Consider the following 19353-nt stretch of genomic DNA (forward strand, 5'->3'; position numbering starts at 1 on the left):
TTTTAAACAGAAAGCAATGTTTATATTTCTGTAGAGTTATTAATATTTGGTAATGATATGAGACAAGATATAGTATAAGTTAACTCCAGTAATGATTGCTGTTATATATAAGAAAGTTACCCCACTCCTTAATAAAACTAAAATCCATATCTGTCAAAAACAATTTTACTCTTAATTTTAAAACTTTCAAAATTAGAGACAGGTAGTGCGGGCTGTAATGTTTGTATCCACCACATTATATGTGGATGTATAAAAACTGAATCTGCTGAGAAGGAAAGCAATGTAAAAATATTCTTAAGGTGAAGAAAACTTTAACCTGATTTTTTGAAATTGCAGTAAAGAACAGTGTTATTATTTTTCAGGAAATATTATTGTTTCATGTTGGTAAGTAGTGATGTGTCATTTTTATATTATCACTGAGGCAAAGAAATGCATTCTTATTTGAAAAAAAAAAAAGAAAAAAAAATTGTTATATTGGTTGGGTAACATGACAAGAACCATAATTTACTGTGACAAAAATATTATCAATTCAGAAGAAAAGGATATTAGTTATAAAAGCTATTAGAAAACTAGAAGTATCATGAATAGTTTTGACAAAATCAAAGAACAACATTCATATTTGCAAAGAGCATGTTTTACATATGTTGGTGATGAGAAATGTAATAAGTTTTTTTTTTTTAATCACTGAGATTATCTATCTATCTGTCTATTGCCAGACGCCTCAATCCCGTTTGGGGTGGCCACAAACAAATCGCCTCCAAGTCGCCCTGTCCCCCGCCATTTCACTCCCCTGCTCCCAACTCACACACCCCTCTCTCATATACCTCTCCACCCCATCTCTCCATCTCATCCTCGGCCTCCCCCTCCCTCTTTCCCCCTCCATCTCACTCACATACACTCTCTTCGTCAGTCTTTGACCCTCCATCCTCTCCACATGGCCAAACCACCTCAGTGTGTTCCTCATAACGCTTCCTATCACATCCACATCAACACCACAACGCTCCTTTACATCCTCATTCGTCAGCCCGTCTCTCCATGCGACTCCACAGGCTCCTCTTAAATAACTCATTTCCATGGCTCTCACTCTTGACTTGTGTCCTTCCAACAACGTCCAAGCTTCACTTCCGTACGTTAGAGTTGGTATCACAATACTGTCATGTAGTAACTTTTTCACTTCCATGCTCACTTCCCTGTTTCTTATCACTGCTTTCAAAGAACCAGCAACCTTTCTTCCCTGCTGTACCCTTTCAAGCACTTCACCCTCCAAACCTCCATCCTTACTCATCACACTACCCAAGTACTTAAAAGTACTCACATTTTCAAATTCCTCACCATCCAACCTCGCTGTACATTCACTGACTTCACCTCTTTCAAAGACCATCACTTTACTCTTCCCTACATTCACCTTTAGATTCCGTTTCTTACACACACTCTCAAACTCATCCACCAAGCCTTGCAGTTCCCCTTCGTCTTCACTCAACAACACGGTATCATCTGCAAACAACAGTACAGGGAGTTTCCAAACACTATCCTCTCTCACCAGGGCCACTCCAACATCCACTACCCTACCTTGTACCTCTTTTATTACCCCATCCATGTACAGATTGAACAACCATGGAGACAAGACACATCCCTGTTTTAACCCAATTTTCAAAGAGAAAAATTCACTTAGTTCACCATCCACACGCACTGCAGCCTTCGCACCATCGTACATACTCTTCACAGCATTCAACAACTTCCCATCTATTCCATATACTCTTAACACTTTCCACAATCCTAGTCTATCCACCCTGTCATATGCTTTCTCCAAATCCATGAAAGCCGCATACAACTTCTTTCCCTTCTCTAGAAACTTTTCCACTAAAGATCTGAGAATGAATATCTGATCTACACAACCTCTTCCCTTCCTAAAGCCTCCCTGTTCTTCTCCAACTAATTTCTCTGTTCTTTCTCTAACTCTGTCAATGTGTATCCTACCATATACTTTTCCTATTATACTAAGAAGACAAATGCCCCTATGATTACCACACACTTCTTTTTCCCCTTTTCCTTTGTACAAGGGAATAATTATACCTGACTTCCAATCCTCCGGGACTCTACCTTCCTCCCAGGCCAATCTGCACATCTTCCACATCCATTCTACTACTATCTCTCCCCCATGCTTCAGCATTTCACCACACACTCCATCAATTCCTGGGGCTTTCCCTGATTTAACTTTCTTCATTGCTTCCACAACTTCTATCCTACTGATTTCTTCCTGTATTCTCACCTCCCTCCTTCTTCCAGCCATTCCCCAGCCACTTATACTCGCATTACTTCCATCCTCCACGTTCAACAATTCCTTAAAGTGTTCTCTCCATCTGTTGTGTTTTTTAACCAGTGAAATAGAATATGATCAAGTAGCTATTATTTACTTCTGATATTATGTGCAAAAATATAACCATTTAATCAAATAAAACTGAATTTGTTATGAAATACATTATTTAAAAAAAAAAAACAGTAAAGTGAGTAAAATAGTGTTTTTTTTTCAAGTGGGTTTTACTGAAAAAACCCGGGTGGGTAAAACCGGGTTACCTACTTTGGTGCCAACCCTGCTTAAAATCCACAGGCAAAACTAGGCCAAACACTGCTGGCGTTAATCGATCTGGCATCATCTGGCAACTCATCCAAGATCTTTATATGGTTCAAAAGTAGCCTACTTGATACAAAGAGGAAAATTTCATTTTTATACGACTTTACTTATTAAGAAACCACCATTTGTGCAAACACAAACAGATGTTCAAAAATGCATCGTAAATTCTTCACTGTTGAGGTTGCAGTCACGAATTATGCATAATTTTTGTGAATTGTTGATATTGCAAACTGTTACATGATGTTGTTGCATATTATGAATTTGCAGTTTAGAAACTTGTGATGTATGAGATTCCTCTGTAAGTAAAAATAAACATGCAAAGGACATCTCTTGCAAAAAGTATGCTGCTTGTGCAGTGATGCTTTGCAGTGGGCTTCCTGATGGTTGGGTTTTCAAGCTTTTTTATGACTTAAAGCATCTTTAATGCTATTGTTTTTTGCCTGCTATCCTATGCAGTATACTGTACTGTGTCCATAGATTACAAAGCTGTCTGTAATCTAGTAGGGATCATGGAGGATTTTAGCGCAAGTTGACTTCAGTCATGGTGATCCCCCCCCCCCTCTTTTCTTATAATGTCAGTTCTACCTCCATACATTCAGCTGTAGCCCTTAGGAACCATATCTTTAGTTTAGCTTGGTTTATAGTGGGTCCATTAAGGCAAGCTGGAGTCAGACCAGAGGGATGATTAACATCATAGAGTTTATAATGAGTTATGGAGATCTGCATGCCCATGCTTCGCTTGCCCAGTACCCAAGGTTAACACTTCAGCTGCATATTTTGAGGGTCTGTTGCAACATTACAGTAATATATGATAACTCTTTGAGTTATGATGCCTTTTTTTTCTAGTGAGTCAAATAAATGACATGAAAAAGGATAGGAATTGATTCAGTTATACCTGTATTCTATTCATATTTGTATAAAAATTTCATCATTTGGAACCAATTACAGTATGTAAAGAAAGAAGAAAAGTTTTGTGTGGGTTGCATCAGCTACATCACTTTGGTCAAGAACATGGTCTCATGTTGGTCAAGGACACTTGTAAGAGTACTCAGACCCCATTTATCATCATCATCATCATTATCAACTCCAATGCCATTCATTATCATTTAACTTTAGTTTTGCTTTTATACCTGCTGTCTTCATTTTCATCTCTAATTATTCGATCCATATACACCAAGGTGATGTAACACATCATTGTCATAGACCTACATTAATGGTAAAAGAATAATTGAGTTGCTGCTTTATCTTCACACATGCAGTACTACTCTGTTGAAGGGATTATAATATGGCCCTTAGTATACTCTCTCCTACGCCACATACAGTATATGCCTAATACACTCCTTTATACTTCCCAGTCGCCTTATCATAGGCTTCTTCAGATCCATAAATGGAACATATAACTTGTTTTTCTTTGCAATGTAGTTCTTCACTAAAGTCCTCATCATAAATATCTGGTTTATAAATCCCCTTCGTTTCCTAAGCCAGCCCTATACCTCCTTCACCTTTATTTCACTTATGCTATGCACCCCTTTTTGTAAGCACTGAGCCATACACCTTTCCTGGTATGTGTAATAAATTAATCCCTCTCTGATTTTTACATTTTCCTTACTTCCTTTTCTTTTATATAATGGAACTTACCGCTTATCTCCAGTCATCTGGGGCTTTCACTGTCTCCCATGCCAGTCTGCAAACACTATTCATTATACTGACAGCCTCATCACCACCATACTTCATCATTTCTCCATTATTGCCATTTACTATAGGTGCTTTATGTAGCTGAAGCTACATAAGGCACCCAAGTGATGCATGAAGAGTAGTGATGCTGGTTGCACTTTGCAGACAGTAAAGCACTGAAAATGAGTGGAATGAAGAGGTCAGGTGAAGACAGTAGTGCTGGTACCTGCTGTGTGCATGACAATGTATTTATGTGCTTTAGATCATGATAAAAATCTCCTAATGGCAATTTAGTAAGTGGATAATGATAATGACAGCTTTCAAGAGGGTATGAATAAAAAATTAATGGGGTTTCTTGCCTTGCATTGACTGATAGTACTGTAAGTTTGCTTAATGATCAGAGTTGAAATGAACAAACATGTAGTGATACTAAAAAGTACAAGAGGAGGAGGTATGACTATTGTGCAGTACATGCCCCAACGATCAGACAGCGACTCGAGTGGCAACTAGGAGGTGCATGGATGCTCTGGCTAATCAGAGGATGACTCACACTGGCCTTTATAAGGAATATTTTATTTTTTATTTTTTTATTTTTCATTGTACTGTATTTTTTTAATATTTATTTTTTTGGCCACTGCGTGGCTGCTTACTCTATTATCTTTTGTTTATAAACTATTGGTGAGTAATTATTCATTTAGTAAAATAATTGTAGGGATGTGATGAAAATGGGTGGGATGCATGTTTATTCTTTTGTTTAGATTAATTGGCAATAAAGGATCCATGCCATGATAAAGCACTTCAGGAAATTGAAGAGCATTTCTGTCACAGGTTGAGGGTTTACTGCACAACAATACTTGAAGTATTCAGTGAATTAACCATTGCACCTGTGGGATGAAGCTGCTTCCTTTAGATTAATAAGTCATTTAGCATTAGTTAAACTTGAAAGTGTCACAGCTGCATAAAGTAGAAGCTTGTAATGGTCACTTTGTGGTGCATTTAATATACTGTCACTACTTAATGCTTTTCTTTCCGTTACAGGTGGCTTTACATTGAGTGACAAGCCAAATGGTTTCCTGTAAGCCAAGAAACCTTTTACAACGCTGGGTGGTAACCATACAACCAAACCATACGTGCTCCCTACGTGTCAAGTAGGTTGGTGGAGGGTTAGTGCCCCTCCCTGTAAAACAAATAACTCAGAGTCAAATGGCCACCCCATACGGGATTATGGCGTCTGGCAATAGATAGATAGATATGCTAATATGAAGTGGATGATGGAGAACCTCAATAATTGTCTGATTTTTATTCCGCTGTTTTATACTGTGTATTACAGTTCAGATATGTCTGAAAATGGTATTAAATTTCACTTAATGAATGTTTGAAATGTCATAATTTCATTCTTTAATTGTTTCCAGATTGTAACAGTTTGCTGTTGAGTATAGCCAAGATGTCAGCATCAGACAACTCTGTCGTTACTGCCAAGGAAACTTTCCAGATCTTGATGGAGATGTCGAAGCTGTTAAACACAGGTTTGTTTGTTATAGAAAGTTGTGTACTGCAATTTAGATAAGTTAAAGCACAGTTCTGTACTGGTCACGGTACTGTGTAGTGCAGTCAAGCCTTGAGCAATGCGTTTTTTTACTTATACGGTCAGCATTAATGCGATGGGTCTTAATTAATGCGTTGAAACTATCGAGCGTACACGGGAAATGTCAGCTGGCTGGGTGACGTAATTTGAAAGTCGTGCACGGTGACGTCACCCACCAGATTCTCCATGATTAGCCTGCTTACATCCAGGTACATCCACCTCCAGTGACTCACACCCTGATGAAGCCGTTGCATCAAACGACAAGGTCAACTCTGTAGTTTCAGCCCTGGACTTTGAAGGATTCACCTTAGATGTTGAAGAAGGAAGTGCAGGAGCAGCAACATCTCAACAATGTCAACAACACTGCGGGTGGGGAGTCGGGGGAGAGTGCCAGGGAGCTATGCATCAACAACAACACAGTACCCAGCATAATTTTTGTTACTGTGTACAGTGGTGATGCAGTATTTCCAGGTTTCCTGTTGGAATGAAGTGTTTACAGGATCTTTTGTTATTTTTTTATACATTAGCTTATACTGTACAGTATACTTTTTTTTTTTTTTAATGAATTGGAGGTTCCATTATCATATGTATTACTGCGAGTATCTCATATTTTATGGAATATGAAGTGACAATTTAATCGTCGAGTGCTCTTTTACTAACCTGTACCATATTTTAATGTATGTCTCGTGTGTGATGTATATAAAGATTTGCATTATGATCATACCTACCTTCGCCATCGCTTGGTCGTGTGACGATTGCTTCATGACTAACGAATTCTCTTAATGCACAATAATGTTTTGGCGAAAGTTTTACTTGATGCACGTTATAGTTTTCATGCTGTTAGGTAGGTTATGATCATTAGGGGGTCTGTTTCCAGTTGGGTTTCCACTGCTTTTTATAGTTTTAAATTGTATACATTTGAGTTTGTTTAGTGTGTTGATGTCACGTCAAGTCGGCTTTATCATCAGTAAACATGCCATCAGGGATGTTCAGGTGACTTTTTGTAATATTGTTAAGTAGATATATTTTGTTTGTATTCCATTATCATTTGGTCAAGAGTCAAATGTTAATCTCCTGAGATGTATCTAGTACTAAAAGTATTTTCCTTGAGAACTTAGGTCTATAAGAAGGCTCGCACCGCTGCATCACTGTTGTTTTTATTTACCTTTTTGTTGTTGATGCTGTTTTAATACCATTCATATTCTTAATTACAAAACAGTTATATCTCTTTCAGTGTTTTACCCGATGGTTGGTATAAGTAGGGGGTAATTTATGAGATAGGGTGGTAAGAATGGGTAAAAGTAGAGTTTGGAAAAGTCACCAGATTGCGTTGTACTGTTGTGTACGTACAAACATATTGAGTAATGTGTTTGAGTACCACGGTCAGTGTTCAGTCTATATCATTCGTGTTACTCGAAGATTGACTGTCTTAGTAATTTGTGTATACAAAATAAGTGTAACAGTTACATGTACAGTTGTTGTTGAGTAACCCAGTCTGTCTGGTTGAGCAGACCCAGCAAACACAGGCAAGCAACCACCCATACATGGGTGTTGTTCCCTTGCAGTGGGCGGCCCCTCACCACAACGAGGCACAGGGAAGTGTGTGGAGGTTTGGTTCCTGCATGGACTCTACATTTGTGTCTCCACCAAGTTAACAGGGACACCATAGTAGGCTCTCCATCTCCCCATTATTTGGTTGTGGTTACCACCCAGCCTAGTAAATGGCTTCATGGGTTACTTAAAACCATTAGGTTTGTTACTTTTTTTTTTTTTTTTATGCATTCGACTTTGGGCATAGGCTTCACAGCCTGCTATCAAGGCTCAATAGTCCTCCTACATACCATGCACCTCTCTACATGTCACCACTTTGGCGCTAACACCCACCGTCCATATTGAATACATGCTAGGGCTGTCTCATACAGGATGGGGGTATTGGTATTAGGGGGGGATATTTTTACAACATGTCGGCGGGTCTTCTGGTAGATCAGTAGAGTCTGAATTCTTGAAATTCAAATCCTTAAATGGTTCCCTGCTCCAGCTGGGATTTGAACCTGGGTCTGGTAGGACTGCAGGCCACCTCTCTAGCGATTGAGCCACTGCCTCACCCTTACTGTAGAGCTTCCTGAAATGGAAAGAAGAGTAATAAAAAGTGACAGGAAGAATGGGAGAAATATCAGGAGAGAAGGGCAGACACAGAAAAAGAATGAACGAATCCTGAATTTGACTCTCTCTTGTCTTATTTTTGTTTTTTGTGGAGGGAAGAATTTGTGGGCTTCTAACCCTTGGTTTATTCTTTTTTGCATTTAAAAAATTGGGGGGGGGGGGGGTGACTTCTCAACATGGAGGGAGAGCCCTCTCAGTTTCAGAGGGGTAGCAGCTTCCTTAGCTTTTCTTTAAAATTTCGTACCCATGCTACCAGGCTAGCTCCAGCCCCATGTCTAGCACAGCTCATGTTCCCCTAATAACAAAACTCCTCCACACACTCAAGAGACTGTCCAACAAGATTAATCATTTCCCACATCTCTGTCCTTCTTTGCATACTACACACAAAGTCTGGATCATTTGCATCCTACCTCATATACCACTACATTTCATCTTTTCTGCACACACTTATCACAAACACTTCACAAAATGAAGTTATCTCCTGCATCTTTATGGCAAACCGCATGGCCATACTCCTGTTTTGACAGTACTGCCACCTGCCTGTGTCATCATCAGTTTTTTTTATCCATATTTACTCTCAAACCCTAGTGATAGGTATAGGTGGTGACATCCAACATTGATGTGGTGGTGCCTGTTTCTTCCTAAGATGACATCACACTGAGTGACATGCCTGTGGTTTCTTGTAACCAAGGGAATCATTTACAACACTGAGTGGTAACCGTAGCCAAACAGCAGGGTGATGTGGAGCCTGTAGTGGGTGGAAAGATGCAAATGTGGCAACCATCAAGAAACCAGACCTCCACACTCTTCCCTGTGCCTTGCTGTGGGAAGGCGCTGTCCTTCGCGAGGGAACATGGTTCACTGCACAATATGGCCCTGCCAGGGTGATTGATGGGTTTGCATGGCTACACAGACCATGGTTACCACTGCTTCTACTGCAGTTACTAGTACTACTACTACTATGACAGTTACTACTACTACGACAGTTACTACTACTACGACAGTTACTACTACTACGACAGTTACTACTACCACGACAATTGTAACTACTACTACAGTTACTATTCCTATTGCTGCTACTACTTCTTCAGTAAGACCTTGTTATAACAGACTATTTGGGGAAAAAACCTGACGGTATATCCGATGGTTCTTTATATAAGACATCCGATAGGGACCCAGTATACCAGACCTGGGGTTGGTATACTGTATATAGTTAAAAGATGCCAGTACCCTGTAACTCTGTGGTTTGGTATGTGTTCTTGATATATATTAGATCAGTATGCAATACAGAACTGGCCCTCATTTCAATAGATAATAATGAAGAGGAAGTATCTGTGCTGGTTAATTAATACATTTTTCTGGTTGGTTGTTTGATGCACTCCTTAATCTAGACCTTCGTTTGGTATATAATAAAAGTTGTCCGGTAGGGTAGCCAGAGTCCAGTATAAACATGTCCATTAAAGCGAGGGCTGCTATCAACTACTACAGTCAGGTCCCACTATTTGCGGGGATTGCGTACCAGAACACCCCACAAACATTGAATTCCGCAAGTAGCCCAGAGCTACCAGAGAAGTCATTGATTTCAGTGCTTTAACTGTTCCTGTTACTTACAAACCCACTATAACACCTGTGAATGCATTTTATGACACATTAATACTTCCTAAAAAGACAGTACAGGATGATACAGAAGCCCTCCAGGGTACAGTGTACTGAACTTACTCACCATGCGATAATGGCAATGAGAGTGCTGTGTGCCGAACAGCGCATAGCTATACGAGGTAACTGCAAGGTTTAATTGTATGGGACATTTCCCACAGAAAACATGCAAAATATTACCGGTACTTGTGAACCACTAGGAGCAGCAGATGCTATGGGAAAGCAGGAAATATCTTGCAATAATTTCCCAGAATAGTCCATGAATATGTGAACCCACAAATAGCGATCCCGCAAATAGCATGGGTTGACTGTAACTTCTGCTGCTGCTGCTGCTCTCTCAGTTCTTGCGATCAGCACCAAATCTTCAACATACAACACCTTCCATGGGAGTTCAATTCTGAAGCCACATGAGAGCTTCAGGCATCATGATAAAACAATAAGAGGCTTAAAACTGAGAGCAGATGCATACCAGTATTTGTAGAAAACCCATCACTCATACCTCTGATTACTTTCACTTGAGTGCTTACTTTTTTCTTTTTTCTTTTTCCACCAAAGTGGAGCCCTTTGTGGATGCTTAGACATTGTAATGGGTTAATTTGGAACTTCTTGCTTACAAAATGAAGTTCTTTGATGAAATAGAGAACATTACGTATGCTTGTAGATACATCGATGGTAAATAACATGATAGCATGCATTAACCATTTACCATCTACCGCAGTCTGAGTGCCTTCCATCAGGTGGGCATATTCACTGTTTTTTGCTTAATTATGAAAATAGGTAATTCAGTAACTATTAAAATTTGAGAAGAAATCAAAATACCATAACACACTACAGTCGATGCTTGATTTAAAGAACGCTGATGTAGCGGAAGCCGAGATGACAGAATTATTTTTTCTCGGTATTTTTGCCCTGTTTTAATGGAAAATTTCCGTTAAATTGAGCATTATTCCGTTAAGGAAGTTCAGTACACAATAATGCACTTTTGGGGGTATTAATTATTGGTTCAGGCTGCTGTGTGTAGCATTGAGAGTAAGCATATTTTGCTAGGGTTAGGTTGCCGTCAAGGATTTAGCAGAAAATAGCTCGAAATACTGGAAAATTTTCCGTGATGTTGAGCCTCGGTTACAGAATTCAATTTAATGGAAAATTCGAGATAACGGAATGGGGGTTGGCTAAATTAGTTTGTTAAATTGAACATCAACTGTACTCAGGTTCAGGTTCAGAAGGGTTAGTTTGAGGTGTATAGCCTTTCCAACGGCACACCTCTTCTCTATGTTTCTATATTATTTTCCTTCAGTTCCTTTTCTCTCTTTTTCCACATATCATACAGCTGTTCTTTCTTTTTTTCAATATTCTTTGCCTGGAATAAAAACTGTCCCATCACCAGTTCTTCGTTTTCTATTCTGGGTCTCTGTAGCTCTACTATACTGTTTCTCACATCCCGTAAACTAGGGCAAATTAGCATAAAATGGGGCAGGTTTTCTTCTTCTACTTGGCACATTTTACATACTGTGTTTTCTCCTTGGTGTCTCTGTGTTTTGGAGGGGTAAGCAGTTACTTCTAGTTCTATACCACATTATTGAAGATGGTGTTATCATAACATGGTTCTCCTTTTATTTCTTCCTTCCACTTACTGTATATCACTAATGACTCCTTACTTGCCATCTCTTCTTTCCACTTTATTGTATCTTTCTCTATAATTCTTTGCTTTATATCCACTACTTTAATCTTTTTCAGGTTTCTCATTTCTATTCCACTTTCATTCATATATTTTAGTGATGTTTTTCTCCACTGTTTTTTCTGGTCCTCTTTTACCACAGCCCATATTTTTTCCAATAGTTCATTCCCTCTTTCTTCTATATTCTATATATATTTTATCCTCCCTTCCACAATTCTTGATTTCATATTAGAAATACCTATTTCTCCTCTCCTTGAGCACACTGTTGCATTTCTTGGAGCTCCCAGAATCTGTCTGCACACACTGTTTTCTATTTTCTGCATTTTTTCTATCTCTCCCTCTGTTATATTTATTACATTACTAGCATACAGTATTGCTGGGAGTGCTATGCTTTCCAGAACGTTTTTTCCAATTAATAATTTATTGCTGCTCTGACTTATAATTGGGTACACTATATTTGCCATTTTCTTCATTTTTTCAATCATTTTCTGCTTGTGGGTTTTAAACATGTTCCTTTTATCTTCTGTTATCACACCTAAGTAACGTATATTTTCTTTTACTTGTATGCCAGCAATTTCCGCTGGTTTTTCCTTCATGTTAAACACTATTACATCACTTTTTTTTTTTTTTTTAATTTCCTTTCCTTCATGTTAAATGCTATTACATCACTTTTTTTTTTTTTAAATTTCCAAGCCACATTTTTCCCCAACTTCAGTTAGATTTCTTATGCTTCTTTCCGCTTCTTCCTCTGATGGACTTAACAGCAACCCGTCATCTGCATAGAATAGTGTACGTATCCTAAACAGCTCGTTTTCAAAACCACATCGTCTTCTTTCTAGTTCTTTCATTATTATGTAAGTATTTTGAAAAGAGTTGTCGACCCAATACATCCTTGCCTGATACCACTGGTTACTGTTATTTCTTTGTTCACATCGTCTGCTACTTCTATTATGATCTTATCATCTTTATAAATTTCTTTTATTGCATCTATTACTGTTGGATGTACCTTGTATTCCATCAGTGCTTTAATCAACGCTTCTCTTTTTACTGAGTCATATGCTTTTCTAATATCCACAGCTGTTACTATCAGTGCTTTCTTCATTTTTAAGCTTTCCTGTACACAGTATTTTAGAACAGTATAAACAAATTCTCTTCCACTCTACCTCCTTTTGTGAAGCCTGCTTGTGTTTCTCTTATTTCATTATTCATCTCTAGGTGATTTTCAATATCTTCTTTTAACAGAGACATAAATTTTTTATATGAATTGTTTGACAGAGCTATTGGTCTAAGATCTTTAACTGTGGGGTTTCTCTTTTTCTCTTATTATTTTTATGTTAGACACTTTCCACTCCTCTGGTTTATCCTCCTTCTCTAGTTCTTTTTCATAACACTGTGTTATTTTCTCTAAACATTTTTCACTTTTTATTAAGGCCTTGTAAAATTCTGGTTTTAGGTTGTTGGGTCCCGCTGCCTTCTTGTTTTTCATCTCTTTTACAACTTTTCTCACCTTGTCTCTGGTTATTTTTGGTTTTTCCATAGGAGTAATTTGTTTCTCTATTTTCATTCCCATGTCTAGATGTTCTCTTAAATTTCTCAGTACTAACCTTCAGCTTTCAAGTGAGACCAGAATGAGCTTCATTGGATAAATAGTCTGGCTGCAGCCACGGTGCAAACAGAGGCATTGAAACCAGGCTGAGTGGACGGGTGCGAGCCAGTGTGTGAGTGAAGTGGTGTGTGTGTGAGCGGGGAGGGAAAGGTATGGCCTTTCATTGTCGTGCATCCACGTCTCGCAGGCTGTATAAATGTTTCACTATTTACATACATACCCTAGAGACACAAGACTGTTATTTAAATTCAGAAAAGTGGTGGTTAATCAAACGCACCATATGGTGTACCTCAGCATGCTATAGACAGCACCATTAGGCATGCCTCAACGCATTCTAGATGACGCCATATGGCGTATCTCAACACGCTGTAGACGGCACCATATGGCGTATCTCAACTTGCTCTAGACAGCACCATATGGTGTCTCATGCTCTAGATGGCGCCATATGGCATATCTCAACACACTTTAGATGGCACCGTATGGCGTACCCTGATGTAGAAGGGTTAATGGGCTTGGTGCGTGTGAGCCCAAGTGGAGTGTGATAAAAGCATGATGCACTGGCCTTAGGTAAACGCGACCATTTGGAAGTCTGATACCTAACCGCTCCCACTCTGTCCTGTGTCCATTTGGAAGTCTGATACCTAACCGCTCCAAATCTGTCCTGTGCAATTTCATTTTTTTATGTTTTGTTATAAAGGCTCCAACATGCCTGCATGTGTTGACATTGGTCACCTAATTGTGTTTCTCCATGCTGCTCAGTCTCTAGCAGCCTCCCTATTCAGTCCCTTATTGCTGAGGTTGCACTCTATGACCTCATCCCAGGTCTTTTATATTATCGTGCAATAAAAAGCTAATGGATGAAACTGAATGCTTGTGTTATAATGAAATAATTTTCACTAATACATTTCCATGATGTTGACTCTTTGTTCAGTGTTCTGTTTAGTTTTCATTACCAGACCAGATCCTTGAGTTTTTGGAAGGCAGACATAATAAAAATGTTAGGGCGCTCACCTTCCACTCACTCAATGTGGTGCTGCTCTTGGGTGCCTGCCATTTCCTCTCTTCCATCTTCTTTCTTTCCTTCCTCTTCTTTCTTTCTGTGCTTTGTCCTTTCCTCTTCCCTCTGTCTATGGGTGACACTACACTGAATGACAAATGGTTTCCTGTGCACCAGGAAACCATTTACTATGCTGGGTGGTAATCATATGACGAAACTATGGTGTCTGGTGGTTTAGTGGGTAATTACGACGCTCCAGTCGGATTGAGCTGGTGCAAGTTTGTATCAAGGGGTGGTTGGGGTTTATTGTCCTCAAAATGCCACTTAGGGATGAGTGAGGCTGGTCACTCTCATCTTAAATGTCAGGACCAACTTGCCTGTCCCCAGGCTCTCCTCTGCTCCTCATGGATTAACACTGGATTAGGTAATGAATGAATGAATAATGAATGATCACCAGGCCACCCTTCCTTGTGTATTCTTCTGTTCCTTTTTATAATTTCATTCTGTGTACCTTGTTTCATTCTTCCATCAGCATTACTACTAAACGCACATTAGTTCTCAGTTTGACTATATGGGCTGTATGTTTATTACCATTTCTTCACTACTGGTACTCTGATTACAAAGATCTGTGCTGTAGAGTATTACAGTAATTATGTGTGGAACATTTTTGAGCAAGCAAGCTTGGTAATGTTTTTATTTTAGCTCTCCTTGTAGATCCAGGTTAGCTTTAATAATGTCTGAAATAACCCAGTTTGGCATTCCATTTGGGACATTTTCAGTTTTTTTCAGCTGTATGGTGACAAATTTTTAGAAAAGCCATTTAGGGTTACCTATTGCTGTTTTGTAAGCATTCTAGTAATGTGTGTAGATCAGCTGTAGCTTTAGTGTTGAGATGACCTAGTTTTTGTGACCAGTTCTGTGTTTTTTGGTGTTCAGCTGTATGGCAGTGTATTTTGAGGAAAGTAACATTTTTCACTTTTCCATGAACTTTCATATAGTATGTGAAGGTCAACTGCAGCTTTGGTACTTCCCAGAATAAGTTTTTGTGCAGTACTTTAATGCTGTACCTACTTAAGTCATTGAAGAGAAGCCTACTCACAGTGGCACTGTGAACACTGGGTGGAGCAGTTGCAGCATCCACCTGGAACCCAAACCTGATATTTCCCAGCACCTTGTCATGGAAAGGATGCTGGTCTGCCCTTATTCAGTGCTCTCATCTCTTTTAAGGTAACCCCACAGGCACTGCTCAGGTGTTCACCTTCTCTATTTTGATGGCATTGCAGGACTGGATGAAACGACGCTAGCGTTATGTGTACGACTGTGTGACAATGGAGCCAACCCAGAGGCCCTGGCCAAGGTCATCACTGAGTTGATGCGTGTCAAAAAAGAGGTCAATGGTCAAGTCAATGGACCCAGCGGTACCTAAGCCAGGATAGGAAGCTGAACATCATATTCTAATAACTTTACACAGTACTGCTCTGTTTTCTGTAACTGCTGCTACAGTTGCACATGTTGTGGAACAGTGCAGCATATGCAGATAAGTAATTTAATGGATGGTTGTTTTTGTTTGTACTTTAAGAAAGTAGATGCACCTGGAGTAAGAACTTGTCATTTTTTATGATTATAAGTAAATCCAGTACTCTTTGTTTATACTAATTTGGCTGTGATAGTAGCTGCTACAATTCTAAGATAAATTCAGTATTGTTATTACAATTACAGTGGTGTATTGTACTTAACACATTGAAGATAAAATCCATACAAGTTGGCTGTAGTCTTCTAAGTGGTGAAAATGTCATAAAGTATTTGTTGCTTTATCATACTGCATATTTGAATTCATTGGGCTCTTTTGATATGCACCTAACTGGTTCCTGTCTCCTTTCGTGATGAATCTCTAAACTTGAATACGTAAACATTATGAAAACATTAAACTGGTTCTGCCATGCGTAATTAGCTCTTCTTTTATGACAGTTTACATCCCCTCCTACTAGATCACTAAGTTGTGACAGTCATCTAGTAGACTGTATTACAAAAACTTCCATAATGTGATTGTACTACCCTGCAGATACTCTGCTAAAACAGTAAAGGCTGATTTGATATTTACCAGAGCTGAAGTGAGTACTGGTACTGGGCATAGGGTGATAAGGAAGGTGGGAAGTTGTGTGAGGCTTACTGTGCCTCACTTGACTTATCTTCCACCAGAAAGCCTTCATTATCAATGGATGACACTACAGACTCATTTTCCAAAAATTAACTTAATTTTACTTGGTCCAGCCTCATGGCCAGTGCAAAAATGCACATGTAAGGGGAAATTTGGATGCAGCAGAGTTGTTTCCTCTGAGTTGAACCCATTTTCGTGAGATTACCTCACATATGGTGCAAGAATATGCAAGTAAGGGGGAAGTTTGTATGTTTTGTTGTTGTCATAGGAAAAGAAAATTTCAGAAAGTTAAGTATGCATATAATAAGAGCATAATGTATGTTTGCCAATGTATGAAGCTCAGAGAATTTGTTAGGTGCAGTTACAAATACAGTAAGGATGTATAGTAACTTGCAAGATATGATCTGATACATGTTTCAGTCTGTCCTTCAGCTTCTTGCAGTTGTATTTATTCAGTTTCAGGAAATTGTTTGAACACTGTTGTATGCCACCTTAAAACTGATGCCAATAAATAGGCTATGTCAAATATGTAACATGTAATTTTTTAATTTTTTTTATTATTATTATTATTTATTTTTTTGTGAGGAAGAAGGAACCATAGGCAACGAGCCCGCAAAACTGTTCCTTCCAAGAGAAAAACAAGATACAAGAGCTATTCTTGCCTGAGAATACTTTTTTTTTTTTTTTTTTTTAATAGAGAAAAGTAACTCAAGGCTTGAAGCCTGCAAAGCTTGTTCTTTCTTAATAAAAAAGAAAAAAAAAAAAGAAAAAAAAAATATTCACACTTCATTCATTTCAAGACACCTGGACACTTTGGCTATAAAGACTAGAAATTATAGATGGTGAGATATGCAGTTCCAGAATTTTCTGTTTGCATAGATGAAAGACTGAGAGTGCAGTAGCAGCTGGTTGATTCTTGCATCAGAGAACTGAGCAACAAAAGGGTGAGAGTGTGTAGCTAGACTGGAGGTACGTGTCTTTCTTAATTGGGATGGAGTGCAATTAGCCAGTTCCGAAGTGACCAGAATACAGTAGTGATAAAAGAGTGTAATATTGGGGTGTAGAGAGTGGCTTAAGGGAATCTGTGTAAAGAATAGAGTTGATGTTGCAATAAGCCTTTGATTCCACTCAGTTTAGAAGTGTTGCTTGTGATGAGCCTTCTATATGTGAAAACTGTACATCATGCATAGACATGGGAAAATTAGGCCATTGTATGCTCCTCAAAAAATAGTATCATGCCATTAGAGTTTGATGGTAATGGTAATTAGCCAGTTCCTCAGACACAAATGCACCTATTATAATGGGACCCCAGATTATTTAACACTTTATTGCATTGTTTCATGCATGTTTATAGTACATATTTATACCAGGAATAATATTTGCACTGTCCCTTCTTCTTTCAGTTAGACACTTCACCAGACCCTGTTTCAGAAATGTGCCACAAGGTTCGTCTCCATCACCCAGCTCTGATGCGGGGAGGGCTGTGAGAAAGTAGCCAGTGCTTAATTTTTTTAAAATTTTGACACGAGGGAAAATATCCCAAAACATATTATACGCATCAAATTACTTAGTTACCATTATATGCTACAAAGAAATTATCATGTGGGAGCCTTTTCATTAGTACTGTAATATATCATTTCGTAAACTCCGCTTTCGTTAGTTTACTCATCTCTGTAAGCCTAACATAGAGACAAAACTTAGGCAGTTTTACTAGGGCCATCCATTAAGCAAGATAACAGTGATTAAGATATTTTCATTCGTTAGTATCCACAAAAGAAAATAGGTATGCAGCTGCAGATTTGGCAGCACCCTTCTGTATGTTGCCCTGCCTGACATATGACTTTTCATTATAATACCTGGACCTGCTGGATGTCTGGAAGATCTGAGTAGCCTACATCTAATGTGACTAAATTTGTGTGTGCAGATGCCGATTATAAATAGGTCTCAACTCCTCCTCGTACTCTGCTGTGGTTATACTGTTGCACTGCGCTGAGTTTACTGTGGCAAATTCACTAAGCAATCGTTAAGTACATTGTTTTCAGTGGAACAGCTTACAATACTTTAAAGCATGGTAAAACATACACATCAGAAATCCTGAAGGTAATCTTCTTTTATTAACTGCACACGATTTAATGATATATATGTAAATAGACTACACTATTTTAGTCCCCAAGCTAAGATAGACTAAGATTCTCTGAAAGGCTGGTTATTCTTTCTTTACAGGTATGTCTATGCAATTGATTGAATAGGAAAAAAGATTCATGTAAATAGCAACATTACTATTAACTTAGTATTAGGTACTGTTTCACAGGTCTTTAAACCCCTGCAGAGATATTTAATTGAGAACACTTAGACCATCTGGTGGCATACCTCTGAAACAGGGTCTGGAGAAGTGTATTATTATGTGCTGACAACTTGGCTTTAACTTTGCAGTGCTCTAAATTTCATCCACCAACATCCAAGCTCCAACTGTACTAGAAAATTGGCTAAAGCAAAACCGAATGATTGCTTCCACAACCAAATCAGAGATTATCCTCTTCACTCCGGACAGACATGAATCTCAAACTCGCCCTCAGATTTCTGTCTTTAACCAACCGTTTCCCCTGGAAAGACACCCCAAAATTGTAGGAGCCACTTTGGATACACACACAACCATTTCCCAGCATACAAATAACATCCTTGCAAAGGCAGCTCACAAATTGGATGCTTTGAAGATACTCACAAGCACTACTTTAGGACAACAGAAAGAATCCCTGAAAACTGTTTACAAACTGTTCATTAAAGCAACAGTAAACTGTGCTAACTCAGGCTGAACCCAAACCTTAAACAGCACAAACATTAGCAAGTTTTAAAAAACAGAATACAAAACTCTTAGAATAATAACAGGGTGCACCAGAGCCACAGATATAGATAACATGAAGAAACAACAATATTTCCAATTAAAGATCATGTTAATATGAGAGGCACACAGTTCATTGTGTCAGCCCAAGACCTAGCCCACCCTTGTAGATTCATGTTGCATTACCCCATCCACAAAGAAACAAGAACCAGTCACCTGCCCAACACTACACAGACAGGGCTCTTGTCTGGCAAGCCACAGCTCGCAAATGCGAGTATTTTTTTCCCTTTGGCGAACAAATTTTACATGCAAGTCGCCTTTTGGCGAGGAGAAAATACATCCACTTCAAAACCTGGTAAACTACA

At 38.7% G+C, this 19353-nt stretch overlaps 1 protein-coding gene across 7 annotated transcripts in view; it reads left to right on the forward strand.

Annotated features, from left to right (window-relative positions):
* Mzt1 (Mitotic spindle organizing protein 1) overlaps window positions 1-17459 on the forward strand; it is a 42077-nt gene extending 24618 nt beyond the window's left edge. For all 7 annotated transcript variants that reach the window (XM_080282222.1, XM_080282223.1, XM_080282221.1 and 4 more), the window contains 2 exons: window positions 5719-5832; window positions 15275-17459. In XM_080282222.1, coding sequence (XP_080138348.1) covers window positions 5751-5832; window positions 15275-15417 — 225 coding nt within the window. In that variant the 5' untranslated portion in view covers window positions 5719-5750 and the 3' untranslated portion in view covers window positions 15418-17459. The remainder of the gene's footprint in view (window positions 1-5718; window positions 5833-15274) is intronic.
* Window positions 17460-19353: the final 1894 nt, after the last annotated feature.

This window comes from Coenobita brevimanus, chromosome 92 (genome assembly GCF_032717465.1).
Source record: "Coenobita brevimanus isolate Jiangsu-jjx chromosome 92, ASM3271746v2, whole genome shotgun sequence".
Lineage (NCBI taxonomy): Eukaryota > Metazoa > Arthropoda > Malacostraca > Decapoda > Coenobitidae > Coenobita > Coenobita brevimanus.